This window comes from Pongo abelii, chromosome 13 (assembly GCF_028885655.2).
Source record: "Pongo abelii isolate AG06213 chromosome 13, NHGRI_mPonAbe1-v2.0_pri, whole genome shotgun sequence".
Lineage (NCBI taxonomy): Eukaryota > Metazoa > Chordata > Mammalia > Primates > Hominidae > Pongo > Pongo abelii.
Window position 1 is genome coordinate 127037503 of NC_071998.2, and position 12585 is coordinate 127050087.

The 12585-nt window shown below is 54.8% G+C and overlaps 1 protein-coding gene across 1 annotated transcript; it reads left to right on the top strand.

Moving 5' to 3' along the window:
* Positions 1 to 7567: 7567 nt before the first annotated feature.
* LCN9 (lipocalin 9) lies at positions 7568 to 11033 on the top strand. The gene is made up of 7 exons (XM_054519656.1): positions 7568 to 7679; positions 8258 to 8438; positions 8851 to 8924; positions 9350 to 9460; positions 9753 to 9854; positions 9963 to 10010; positions 10478 to 11033. Exons 1-6 carry the CDS (start codon positions 7568 to 7570, stop codon positions 9983 to 9985), a joined length of 603 nt encoding a protein of 200 aa, XP_054375631.1. The 3' UTR covers positions 9986 to 10010; positions 10478 to 11033.
* The last annotated feature ends 1552 nt before the right edge of the window (positions 11034 to 12585 follow it).

Consider the following 12585-nt stretch of genomic DNA (forward strand, 5'->3'; position numbering starts at 1 on the left):
TCTTGCTGAGGCTCCTTCACACAGACGTCACAGCATGAGGGGCATCTTCCCCTCTGACATCTCAGGAGGAGGCTCTGCTGCCCCCGAGTTCCTGAGAATCCCTCGCCCTCACCCAGACCCTCTGCCTGGGGCTCTAAATGCTTTCACATCCCTCCTCTGTCCTCAGACTCAGAAAGTAGAGCAGGGTGGGGGCTGGTCAGAGGGGGCCGCTGCCGCCCATCAGGTTTCCCCGGGGAACTTGACACAAGAGGGCTTGGTGGCGGTGGGTGTCCCTCTCTAAGCTCGAGGGGTCAAGCAAGTGGATCCCAGATGGGAGGGCCCCAGGGTGCTGTATGCAGAGCGGCCCCAGGCTGGATCCCTTGGCCAGGCCGACCACTGAGCACACCCTGCTCGCCAGGGTCATAAATGTCCATCCTCTGGGCCACTCCTGGAACCAGGCTTCAGCCTCCCTCCTGGGACACTTATGTTCTACGTGGGTCCCCTCCAAAGCATGGCCTCTGCAGGTGTGCACCAGGCAGCATCGTTTTCCTGGCCAATGAAAGAGGAGATGGAGTTAGGACAGGTGTGGCTCCACGCTGTTGTGGCAGGACAGGTTTCACTAACAGCTGAACAGGCAGGCCCCCAAAACAACTGTTTCAGCACTGACTGAATGATTAAGTTAAATATTAAAAGCTGGCCAGGTGCAGTGGCTCACACCTGTAATCCCAGCACTTTGGGAGGCTGAGGCAGGCGGATCACCTGAGGTCAGGAGTTCAAGACCAGCCTGCCCAACATGATGAAACCCCGTTTCTACTAAAAATACAAAAATTAGCCGGGCGTGGTGGCACGTGCCTGTAATCCCAGCTACTCGGGAGGCTGAGGCAGGAGAATCGCTTGAACCCAGGAGGCAGGGAGGCAGAGATTGCAGTGAGCCAAGATCACGCCACTGCACTCCAGCCAGGGTGACAGAGCAAGACTCTGTCTCAAACAAAAAAAAAAAAAAATTAAAAGGTGAGCGAGCCAGCACCCTTCTACAAAGGTTAGAATGTAACAAAAGTCCACCAAGAGTTTTGCCCAGGCCTTTTCTGGGCTTTGAAGCATGACAAGATAACAAAGGAATTCTTAACGGGGCCCATTTAGGATTAAATAAGTTTTATTGGGGTCTAAAGGAACACCCCAAACCTCCATGATTTAGCAGGAGACAAGATAAGGGTAATCATCCCAGCACCTGGACCCCTCTAGATTAAATAAATTTACTGAGACTCCAGAGGAAGGTCTTCAGGACTCAGGCGTTCATTATAGATTAGAAGAAGTTCATCATTTATGTCTTAGGAAAATGCACACTTACACGTAGACATATAGCTTCGAAGGTATATAAGCTCTGGAAAACTTAGTAATTTTGAGTTGGTCTGGTGCTATTTTCTCAGTACCCATTTACAGAAGCAAACTCTCTTCTTTCCCAGTTCATCTGCATCTCATTATCAAGCCGTGAGAATTAGCTGCCCAACCCCGGGTTCAGTCTGGGTACAATTTGGCGAGCCGGCCAGGAGAAAGCGGCTAAGCGGCTTCATAGGTATGGCTGGATTTTGTCGGATTTGGATTCCCAACTATGGATTAATGGGAAAGCCCTTATACGAACTGTTGAAAGGAGCTCACCACGATCCTTTCGAGGGGGAAGAAAGGCACCAACATTCGATCGACAACTGAAATGTAAGTGAATCTCCACCCCCGCCTTGGGCTTCCAAATCCTCCTCAGCCCTTCCAACTGGATGTGCATGAGAGACTGGCTTTGGCCCTTGGAGTCTTAATGCAAAGGTGAGGCGAAGCGTTACAACCCATAGCACACGTTTCAAAGCAGCTTGACATGGTAGCCAAGGGCTGCCTGGGCCCCCTGCCTTCGAGCAGTTGTTGCTGCTTGCCTGCTACTGGAGGGAGCTGAGAAGCTGACATTGGGGCGGCCTGTCACAATACATGTGCCCCACCACATGTCAGTGTTATTGGAGCAAAAAGGAGGTTACTGACTGACAGCAGGCCAATTGGGTAGCTATCAAGCCATCCTTTTAGACGACCCTGAAATAAAGCTGCAAACCACCGGAACTCTAAACCCCGCTCCACTATTCCCTGCCACCGAGGAGCTGGAGAAACCCTACATAACTGTCTAGAGGTCATAGACCAAGTGTCCTCCGGCCACCCAGACCTAAAGGCTGTAGCCCTCCCGTGCACAGAACGGACCTTGTTTGTAGACAGGAGTAGCTTGGTCATCGACGGGAAGAGAAACACCATGTATGCCATGGTGACCTCCTCAGAGGTAACAGAGGCAAGAACTTCATCTGCAGGAACCTTGACGCAGAAGGTGGAGTTAATCGCCCTTACAACGGTCCCAAGTTAAGAGTGCCAACATACACGCTAATTCCAAGTACGCATTCATGATAGTTCACACCCACAGAGCTATCTGAAGGGAAGGAGGATGGCTAAGAGCGGATAACACCAAAGTTAAAAATGCTAAGCAAGTGTTAGAATTGTTAGAGGTGGGCAGGGTGTGGTGGCTCACACCTGTAATCCCAGCTCTCTGGGAGACCGAGGCAGGTGGATCACCTGAGGTCAGGAGTTCGAGATGAGCCTGGCCAAAATGGTGAAACCCCATCTCTACTAAAAATACAAAAATTAGCCAGGCACGGTGGTGCGTGCCTGTAATCCTAGCTACTCGGGAGGCTGAGAATCGCAAAAGAATCGCTTGAACTGAGGAAGCTGAGGTTGCAGTGAGCCAAAATCACACCACTGCACTCCAGCCTGGGTGGCAGAGGGAGACTCCATCTCAAAAAAAAAAAAAGAAAAAAAAAAAAAGTTAGAAGCGATAAAGGCCCCACAGGAAATAGCCGTAATGCATTGCCCTGGCCATCGATGCAGTAATTCCAAAGTGGCAAGGGGTAATGCTTTCGCAGACCGCACCGCCGGGCATTCAGCCAGTGACAGCATCGAAATCCAGATGCCCTTAATTTCCCAAATAGACTTCACAGCCCTCGAGCCCCGGTATGCTTCTGAAGATAAAAAGGCTGCAGAAGATAAGGGATTCAAACTAAACGAGGAAGGGTGGAGGCTAGAGAGGAAACGGCACAGGCATAGTCTGGGCGGCAGTGCGTCTCGTCCACCCACCGTTAAAGTACGTTCACGATAGCCCGCACTTTGAGAGAGTCGCTTCGCTGGCCTTTGTACAAACTTATTTGAAAGGGAAAGGACTAAAGGCCCACTTAGAGAATATCATTCAACATTGTCATCTGTGCGCCCGGAATGAGCCTAATAATCATAGCTGAGGGCAGCCTAGGCAACAAGAAAGAGGAAGGCACTCACCAGAAAACCAGCAAATAGACTTTACACAGATGCCACCAGCCCCTGGGGACACAAATACCTCCTAGTTCTAGTGGGCACCTTCTCTGGCTGGGTGGAAGCATGCCCATGTCACTCCAAATGAGCAACCTAAGTAAAGTTTTGCTGAAGGAAAGCATACCACGATACGGGCTCCCCGATGTAATCCAAAATGATAATGGGCCTTCGTGCACCTCTGAGATAACTCAACAGATGAACAAAGCATTGGAAATGAAGTGGACGCTGCACTCAGCGTAGAGACCTCAATCTTCCGGACAAACTAAGAGAATGAACCGCAGCCTAAAAACATTCATTGCCAAGTTGTGTCAAGAGGCTCCATTGAAATGGACTCAGGTACTTAGCATTGCACTGCTCCCTGTAGGTGGGATTAAAATAAATCCCTGTGAAACTGTCTTTGGGAGACCCTTTACAGCTAATCTGTCTCAGGCCACCAAAGTGTCCCTAGATAGGGAGTTGGCTATTCAGAATCATGTTGCTGTCTTAGGACAAACTCTTAACGTTTTGCATAAGTTTGCTTCCAACACGGATGCGGTGAATTCCACAGACACCTGCCACTCACTCCTACCTGGCGATCAAGTGCTGCTGAGGGAATGGAAAGAAGCCGCCTCGACGGGAGAAGTGGAAGGTCCCTACCACGTGCTCCTGACCACGGGCGCAGCATTGAAGCTGGCAGGCATCAAGCCTTGGGTCCATCACATGTGAGTGGAAAGATCCCTGCCGGCCAAGAGCTCTGCAGCACAGGAGTCTCCGGCCACGGCTGGGAAGTAGAACCCCTAGAAGGCCTGAAGTTTCTATTCAGAAAATGCTAAGACTTCCTCTTCTAGCGCTCCGTCTTGCGATGCCTCTCATCGTTCCTGCTCTTACCTCTCATCTTCTCTCACACTGGGCACAGGACTAGGCAGATAACCTGCAGCCAGCCTCCTGCAGGGTCTGTGGCCTCTCACCCCTCTCTAGCACCTCAGGGTTGCCTTGGCGGGGGTCGCCCATCCAAGGGAAGGACTGGATTTACCTGCAAACCTTTTTGGGAAATCTAAAATCTTGGACTGGGTCACACATGACAGGAGTAACCAGGGCAAATGTCTCAGTGGCCCATACACAAAACTTTAGAAGATCCAGGGTGCAAAAGGCCATTCTCAGTGAACAAAACAAGGGATGATGCATCCGCTTTAGCTATGCCCTTGCTGAGTCCAAAGGTGGATGTCCAGGCTATTATACCACAAAATGTCCAGTATAAAAACGGCTTTCTTCGAATTTGGAATGGATTTATTTGGCTAACTGCCTCCACTGGACATTGAAACCAAATAGCCCCCTTATGCTGCAAACAATAGAACCCCTCCCTTGACCACCAGCTTTAACGTAACTCGAATCATGGGACGGATTCCACTGCACATTCACCATCAGCCTAACGTAACTCGAATCATGGGATGGATTCCGCCACACATTGACCACTGGCCTAACGTAACTCGAATCATGGGATGGATTCCGCCACACATTGACCACCGGCCTAACAACTCGAATCATGGGACAGATTCCGCCGCACATTGACCACCGGCCTAACGTAACTCGGATCATGGGACAGATTCCGCCGCATATATAGTGCTACAACAAAGACATTTGGGTTTTGTTTTTTGTTTTTTGTTTTTTTGAGACGGAGTCTCTGTCGCCCAGGCTGGAGTGCAGTGGCACAATCTTGGCTCACTGCAACCTCTGCTTCCCAGGCTCAAGCGATTCTCCTGCCTCAGCCTCCCGTGTAGCTGAAATTACAGGTGCCCGCCACCACGCCTGGATAATTTTTATATTTCTTTTGTAGAGACGGGGTTTCACCATGTTGGCCAGGCTGGTCTTGAACTCCTGGCCTCAAGTGATCCTCCCGCCTCAGCCTCCCAAAGTGCTGGGATTCCAGGCATGAGTCACTGCGCCCGTCCCTCAATAAAGAGGTTTGTTTGCCACCGACTGGTCCCAGTGGCCTGGCCTACATTGGTATGCCCCTGACGGAAGCCAGTGGCTTTGTGGCACTATTTTATGGCCATGGCTGCCCTCGGGCACGTTGAGATGCTGCACTCTAGGCCTCCTATGGGCACAGGGACCCTGGTAAAAACCATCCAAAATCCAGCCAGTCTCCCACATATGCTTAACAGATGGACCAGGCCAGTCTTTCACGGGTACAGTCATCTGGCCGCAATCTTTACACCCTCAATAGGCTTAGAAATGGTCATACGGCACACAGAGGCACTCGCTAGTTTTACGCAGTGAGCCTTAAATGACAGTCTCCAAAGTGTTTTCCTTGTGAATGCTGAAATGTACCATAAGTGGAAAGCTATCCTGCAAAATCAAATGGCCCTAGACATTCTAACAGCGGCCCAGCAGGGAGCCTGTGCCCTCATCAGAACCAAATATTGCATGTATGTACCTGACAATTCCGGGAATATTTCTCTGGCATTAAAGGCTATCATCCGCCGGGCGCCGTGGCTCATGCCTGTAATCCCAGCACTTTGGGAGGCCGAGGCGGGCGGATCACGAGGTCAGGAGATCGAGACCATCCTGGCTAACATGGTGAAACCCCGTCTCTACTAAAAATACAAAAAATTAGCCGGGCGTGGTGGCGGGCTCCTGTAGTCCCAGCTACTCAGGAGGCTGAGGCAAGACAATGGCATGAACCCAGGAGGCGGAGCTTGCAGTGAGCCAAGATAGCACCGCTGCACTCCAGCCTGGGCGACAGAGCGAGACTCCAAAAAAAAAAGAAAAAAGAAAAAAGGCTATCATCCACAGATGCAGGTCATCTCCAGCCCTAGGTTATCAGTTAATGACTGGATCAAATCATGGCTTAGCGGAGGGCCTCCCTCGGGGCTGAACGTCCTCGCAGTCCGGGCCGTACTTGTAGGCACCGGCATCATGTTACGTTGCAGAATGTATTGCTGTTGTATATTGTTCCAAAACATCCCTTCAGCTCATACTATTTCAGCAGGCGCTGCCTCTAGGCCCCCGAAACAGAGAGTACTACTGGGAACAAATCAACCTCTTTCACTCCAACACTGCGTTTGGTGCCCTGTAACAATGACCTCCTACCAGCAGGAAGTAGCCAGAAAGAGTATAATGCCCCATCCCCCCATGATTCTCGTAATAAATAAATATACAAGCATGATAGCAATCATGCATAATTTGACAGTGGGGATTGTGGCAGGCCAGGTCTCACTAACAGCTGAATAGGCCAGCCTCCATGACAACCGTTTCAGCACTGACTGTGTGGTGAAGTTAAATATTAAAAGCTGAGAGGGCCAGCGCCCTTCAACAAAGGCTGGAATGTAACAAAAGCCCACCAAGAGTTTTGCCCAGGCCTCTCCTGGGCCTTGAAGCACGACAAGATAACAAAGGAATTCTTAAAAGGACCCATTTAGGATTAAACAAGTTTTACTGGGGTCTAAAGGAACGCCCCAAACCTCCATGATTTAGCAGGAGACAAGATAAGGGTAATCACCCCAATACCTGGACCCCTCTAGATTAAGTAAATTTACTGAGGCTCCAGAGGAAGGTCTTCAGGACTCAGGCCTTAGTTATGGATTAGAAGGAGTTCATCACTGTGTCTTTAGATGAATGCACACTTACACGTAGACATATAGCTTCGAAGGTATAGAAGCTCTGGAAAACTGCAATTTTGAGTTGGTCTGGTGCTATTTTCCCGACCTTCTCCCTGTACCTGGTGACAGAAGCAAACTCTCTTATTTCCCAGCTCGTCTGCATCTCGTTATTGGGCTGAGAGAATAAGGAGAGAATAAGCGCCCGGCCGTCGGTTGAGTCTGGGGACACTGTGACTCACCATTGGCTCCAGCCCCACATGCTGTGCTGGAGAAGGAGCGGGAGGGGGCGGGAGGGGAACAGGGACACTCAGTACTCCATGAACACAGCCACCATGGGTCCTCTTGCAGGCTGAGAGAGAGGCTGTCCCTTGCGTTTGGGACAAGGTGCCTGCCTCCAGTGAGGGGACAGCAGGTTCCTTTGCCCACGGATCCAGGAAGCTTCCACAAGGGAGTGGGGTGATCTTCCCCATGGCAGAGAGGGCAGCGGCCTCCGGGCCTTTGGCTGCATGCCCAGTGGGCACAGGATGTGTGTGGATGGGCCAGGGAGTGGGCCGCCCTGCGGGGCTGGAAGCCGCAGGGCAGCAGGGTATAAAGGGGGTGGGCCAAGGGCTGAGGCGTCCACGGCAAGGATGGCTCTGCTTCTGCTGAGCCTGGGGCTGAGCCTCATCGCAGCCCAGGAGTTTAATCCCCGCACCGTTGTGCAGAGGAACTACAACATGGCCAGGGTGCGTCTGCGTCGGGGTCTGTGGGGAAGGGGCCAGGCTTCAAGGCACCTGTCTTCCCCCAGCCTGGAGTCTCTGACCTGTGACCAGGGCAGCTGATCCAAGGGGAGCCCACCTCTCCTCCCCAAGCTGTGACAGCAGCCTGGGAGAGCAGGGGTTACTCCGGGAGGGTCGGGCGGGGGAGGCCTGGGAGAGTGACTGGGGCCCTGAGAGGTTAAAGGGGGTCCTGGGAGGGCAGAGGGGAAACCTGGAGAGTGGAGTGGCAGCCAGCAGGGAGATGGGGGCCCTAAGAGGACAGAGGAGTTCCTAGAAGTATAGGGGAGACCTAGGGAAAAGAGGGGGACTCAGTGGGAGAGGTCAGAGAGGGGGACCTTGAGAGGACAGAGGGGGACCTGGAGGGGCAGAGGGGGCCCTGGAAGGGCAGAGGGCATTCTGTGAGCAGAGGGGGGACCTTGGGGGCAAAGGGGGGATCTGGGGACAGAGGGGAGACCTGGGGGTCAGAGGGGGCCCTGGAAGGGCAGAGAGGTTCTGGTTGGGAGCCGGATGCTCAGGGGCTGGGCCCTGGGAGGGAAGACTGTGGGCGCTAAGCATCCCCAGGGCTGTCCCGTGGCCCCCCACCCACTGGCGCTCTTTGTCTTCAGGTTTCGGGGGTCTGGTACTCTATTTTCATGGCCTCAGATGACCTGAATCGGATTAAAGAAAATGGGGACCTGAGGGTCTTCGTCCGGAATATTGAACACTTGAAGAACGGCAGCCTAAAATTTGATTTCCAATACATGTGCGTGTCGCCCGTCTCAGCTGGCATCAGGAAGACCCATGCCCCTGCCACCCCAACGCATACTCTCACTCTTGCACACACACGCTCGCACACTCACTGACTCGCACTCCAGCGAGAGCCTGAGCCTGTGCGTGTGACCCCTGGGGGCGGGGTGAGGTGGGAGCAGGGACTTGGTCTGCCTGGCGCTGTGCTCTTCCCTGAAACATAGAGACGAAATTGCCCCCCTTCCGAGGCTGGGGTGAGGTTCGAGGAGATGAGGGTGTCCGGTGGGCTGCAGCAGAGCCCAGCCCAAGAACTCGGGGCTATGGAATGAGGCCCGGGCATTGGGAGGGAGAGCCTGTGCCCTGGAGGAGGGGTGCGCTTTGCCATCGCACGTCCAGGGAGCTGGAGCTCCACTCCCGGCATCTTCCAGGGTGCAGGGGGAGTGTGTAGCCGTGGTCGTGGTCTGCGAGAAGACAGAGAAGAATGGGGAATACTCCATCAACTGTAAGTGGAAGCCAGGCTCCTCCTGGTCTCACAGCTGGGGGTCCCCTTTCTCCAGGGCCTGGGCCATATTCTGGTGAGCACTGACAGCTTGACCCTGAACTGGAGGGACCCATCCTGGCACCAACCCCAAGGGGGCTCCTGGCCCAGGGGAAGCAGGGAGGCAGGTGTGTCATACTGGGCTCTGGGGGGCGAGCCCACTGAGGGGCCACCAGAGTCTGCAAGCCGATGACAAGGAGGGAGGGGGCTGTGCCGCCGCTGCCCACCCCCTGTGCAGGAGTCTTCACTGGGTGAGCACCGTGGGCTCCTCCCCTCCCACCTCAAAAGGCCACTTGACCCCGCATCCTCACTTGCGGCCACACAGCACACCTGTCACAGGACCCTGAGGGTGGTGGGGCCAGGCCACACTGAGCCATGTCTCCACGCAGATGAGGGCGAGAACACGGTGGCCGTCTCGGAGACTGACTACAGGCTGTTCATCACCTTCCACCTCCAGAACTTCAGGAACGGGACCGAGACCCACACGCTGGCGCTCTACGGTACCTCCACTGTCCCCCTCTGACCCCCTCGGGGACCCCACCTCCTCCGAAATCTGGCCCAACCCTGGGCAGAGGGTCTCGCGGTGGCCCTGGGGTTTGGAGAGGTGGTTCCCATTGGCCATTCCTTCCCACAGACACACCGTTAGGGTGCTGGGTGCTTCAATCTGTCACCTCCCATCTCACTTGGCACAAAGCCGCTCTCTGGTCAGGGCGTGACCCCCTGCCCAGCCTCAGCACTGCCTGAGCACCCCCAGCAAGGCCCAGCTTCACACAGAACCAACTCTGTTCCCAGCACGGGTCCCACAGCTGGAACCCTCCTTCCTGAGCAGATTTGAAGAAACCTGCAAAAAGTACGGACTTGGCTCAAAAAATATCGTCGATTTGACCAACAAAGGTCAGCCTCACTGCTCCCGGACCAAGCAGGAGCTGGGACGGGGTGGGGATGGGAGGTGTGCCTGTGGGGTCCCTGTCCCTGCACTGAGAGCCCCCTCTGTCCTTCCAGATCCCTGCTACTCCAAGCGTTAGAGGAGCCCGCCAAGGCCTCCCATGTGTGAGCTGTGACTCGGGACGGGCAGGGGGCTGGATGGGGAGAGCTTGGGGCCAACATCAGAGGCTGGGGGTCCCAGCCCAGGAGGTGCCCACCCCTCCCCCCAGTCTGGGAACCAAACACAAGGTGCTTGGTGAAAGATGCTGTGAAAAGCATCCTGGAGTCGGGGCAGTGATGAGGCCTTCCAGGGTGGTAGGGTCTGAGCAGAAAGCGAGATGGGGTCCTGTGTGAGTCTCCAGAGGCTGATGTCTCCACATGCAGGTGACTAGGACAACCAGGATTTACTTTCTCACAGCCTGGAGCCCGAGGTCTGAAACCCGAGGTCCGCAGGGCTGTGCTCCCTCCACCGGCTCCCGGGAAGGGTCCTTCCCACCACTTCCAGCTGCTGGGGGCTCCAGGCACCCCTGGCTTGTGGCTGTGTCACTCCAGCCTCTGCCTCCATCTGTGTCTCCTTTTCTGTCTCTTCTAAGGACACTTGTCATTGGATTTAGGGCCCATCTTCATCCAGAATGATCTCCTCCTGTCAAGATCCTTAACTTCACACCTGCAAAGACCCTTTCCCATCAGATGCCCTTCACAGGCTCCAGGCACTAGGAGAGGAGCATGTCCTTTGAGGGACACTCAGGCCACCACAGGCTCCTTCTCTGAGCTGCCCCTCCCTTCTCAGAAATGGTCCCGGCCCAGTAAAAACCCCCAGGGCCCCCTTCCCTTCCCAGAGCCTGAGCCTCCCAGAGATATGCCTCTAAAGGCACCTCTGCATTTCTGCATGAGGGTCCCTGAGGGTAAAGGAGTGGATGTACCTGTGGTGCGTGGTGGCCCCAAGATGTGGGTGAGATGGCAACTGGCAACCAAGGCCCTACCCCTCCCCTCTCCGCCCCTCCCCTCCCTGTCCCTCCCCTCTCTGCCCCTCCCCTCCTGTCCCCTCCCTGGGCTCAGCCACTGCCTTTGGGGGAAGATGATCAACAATGTCACAGCTGAGGCAGGTGACTGCACCCCTCTCCATGTTTTGGTGAATAAAAGGGAGGTACCACCCAATCTGCGGTGATTTTGTGGGTTAAAAGTGATTGTTGGTTGGGCATCTGTAGAGAGATGTGAAAACGACTGCATTTGTATGATGCTCTCGAAATCACAAAACCACAGAGGGGGACATGAGCCAGTGATTTCCGGAGGTTACAAATGGGAAGTAGGAATTCAGCCAGAAAGGGGCACCAGGAGGGGCCCTGGTGACGACGGAACGTCCTGCACTGTGACCCTGGGGGTGGACACGACCCTGCACGTGCAGCAAATTGCGGCTCTGTCTGAGGAGCCAGTGGCCCTGCCCGCTGCCTAGGGGAGAACATTTTGCATCCCGAGACCCAGAAGTATCTGTGCTAGGGGTGTGCACTGGGCGGCCCCAACTCTGGCGTCTGTGTGAGCTCTGCAAGGGGATCATCCTGTGGGTCACAGTCGCAGGTGCTCAGGAAGAACCTGTCCCCAGAGCCAGTGCCTGCTTGTAAAGGAGCTAAGTGGAGCTGTCTTAGGATGAGGGTCCGGATGCCACCCCCCACCCCACCTCCATTAGGAGCTCCAGGCTGTAGGTAGAGCTTTAGTGTCTGCTGCATGGGTGCCAGGCTTGGCAAAGGAGCAGCTCCATTGGGATGGGAGGGAGTGGGAGGCACCCGGCATTCCCACAGCTGCCCAGCTTCCGGCCCCCTGTTTGGATCTGGGCCCAGCCTGCTGAGCCGCAGCGGGAACACGTGAGAAGCTGCCCGCTCAGCGGGGCCTGTTGGTGCAGAAAGCTGGCCTTGGAGGAGCAGAGTCAAGGCTGCCAGAAAGGGGTGCTTGGAGGCCACTGCCCATTGGTGCAGGGGGAGCCTCTGGGCCCCAGAGGAGTCCTGGGCATGGGGGTGGATGTGGACGTAGGCAGAAGCCTTTAGCCCCACCCCAGAAGGCGGCACAAAGCGGAGCCGAGCCAGAGCTGAGCGTCCCCAGCACCCACCCCACCATCAGCTGCTCAGTACCGGGCTGGCCCTGGCCTCAGAAGCCTGCAGCCCCAACCCCAGAGGCCTCAGGTGGACAAAGGAACAGGGCAGTGGGCAGGGCATGAAAGAACCACCAAGAGACCACCCTCATTGTTTCCATTTGGGGTGGCACTCAGTCAAATAAAAGTCTAGTGAGGCCGGGTGCAGTGGCTCATGCTTGTAATCCCAGCACTTTGGGAGGCCGAGGCAGGTGGATCACCTGAGGTCAGGAGTTGGAGACCAGCCCGGCCAACATGGTGAAACCCCACCTATACAAAAAATACAAAAATTAGCCAGGTGTGGTGGCAAGCACCTGTAATCCCAGCTACTCAGGGGGCTGAAGCAGGAGAATCGCTTGAACCTGGGAGATAGAAGTTGCAGTGAGCCAAAATCACGCCATCGCACTCCAGCCTGGGCAGCAAGAGTGAAACTCCATCTCAAATAAATTAATTAATTTAATTAAATGTATTCAGACCCTGACTCCTCCTCACCCTCCACTGCTCCCTCCTGGTCCAAGCGCACCCTTCTTTCCCTGACGATGCAGAAGCACCCCCAAGGTGGTCTTGCCCTTCTGTGCT

What these genes read in the sequence shown, in the direction of transcription:
- LCN9 (XM_054519656.1), top strand. Translation starts at nt 7,568, where the DNA reads ATGGCTCTGCTTCTGCTGAGCCTGGGGCTGAGCCTCATCGCAGCCCAG. An exon ending in CAGGGTGCGTCTGCGTCGGG is followed by an intron (nt 7,680 to 8,257) that starts GTCTGTGGGGAA and finishes AAGCATCCCCAG; the next exon opens with GGCTGTCCCGTGGCCCCCCA. An exon ending in CCACACGCTGGCGCTCTACG is followed by an intron (nt 9,461 to 9,752) that starts GTACCTCCACTG and finishes CTCTGTTCCCAG; the next exon opens with CACGGGTCCCACAGCTGGAA.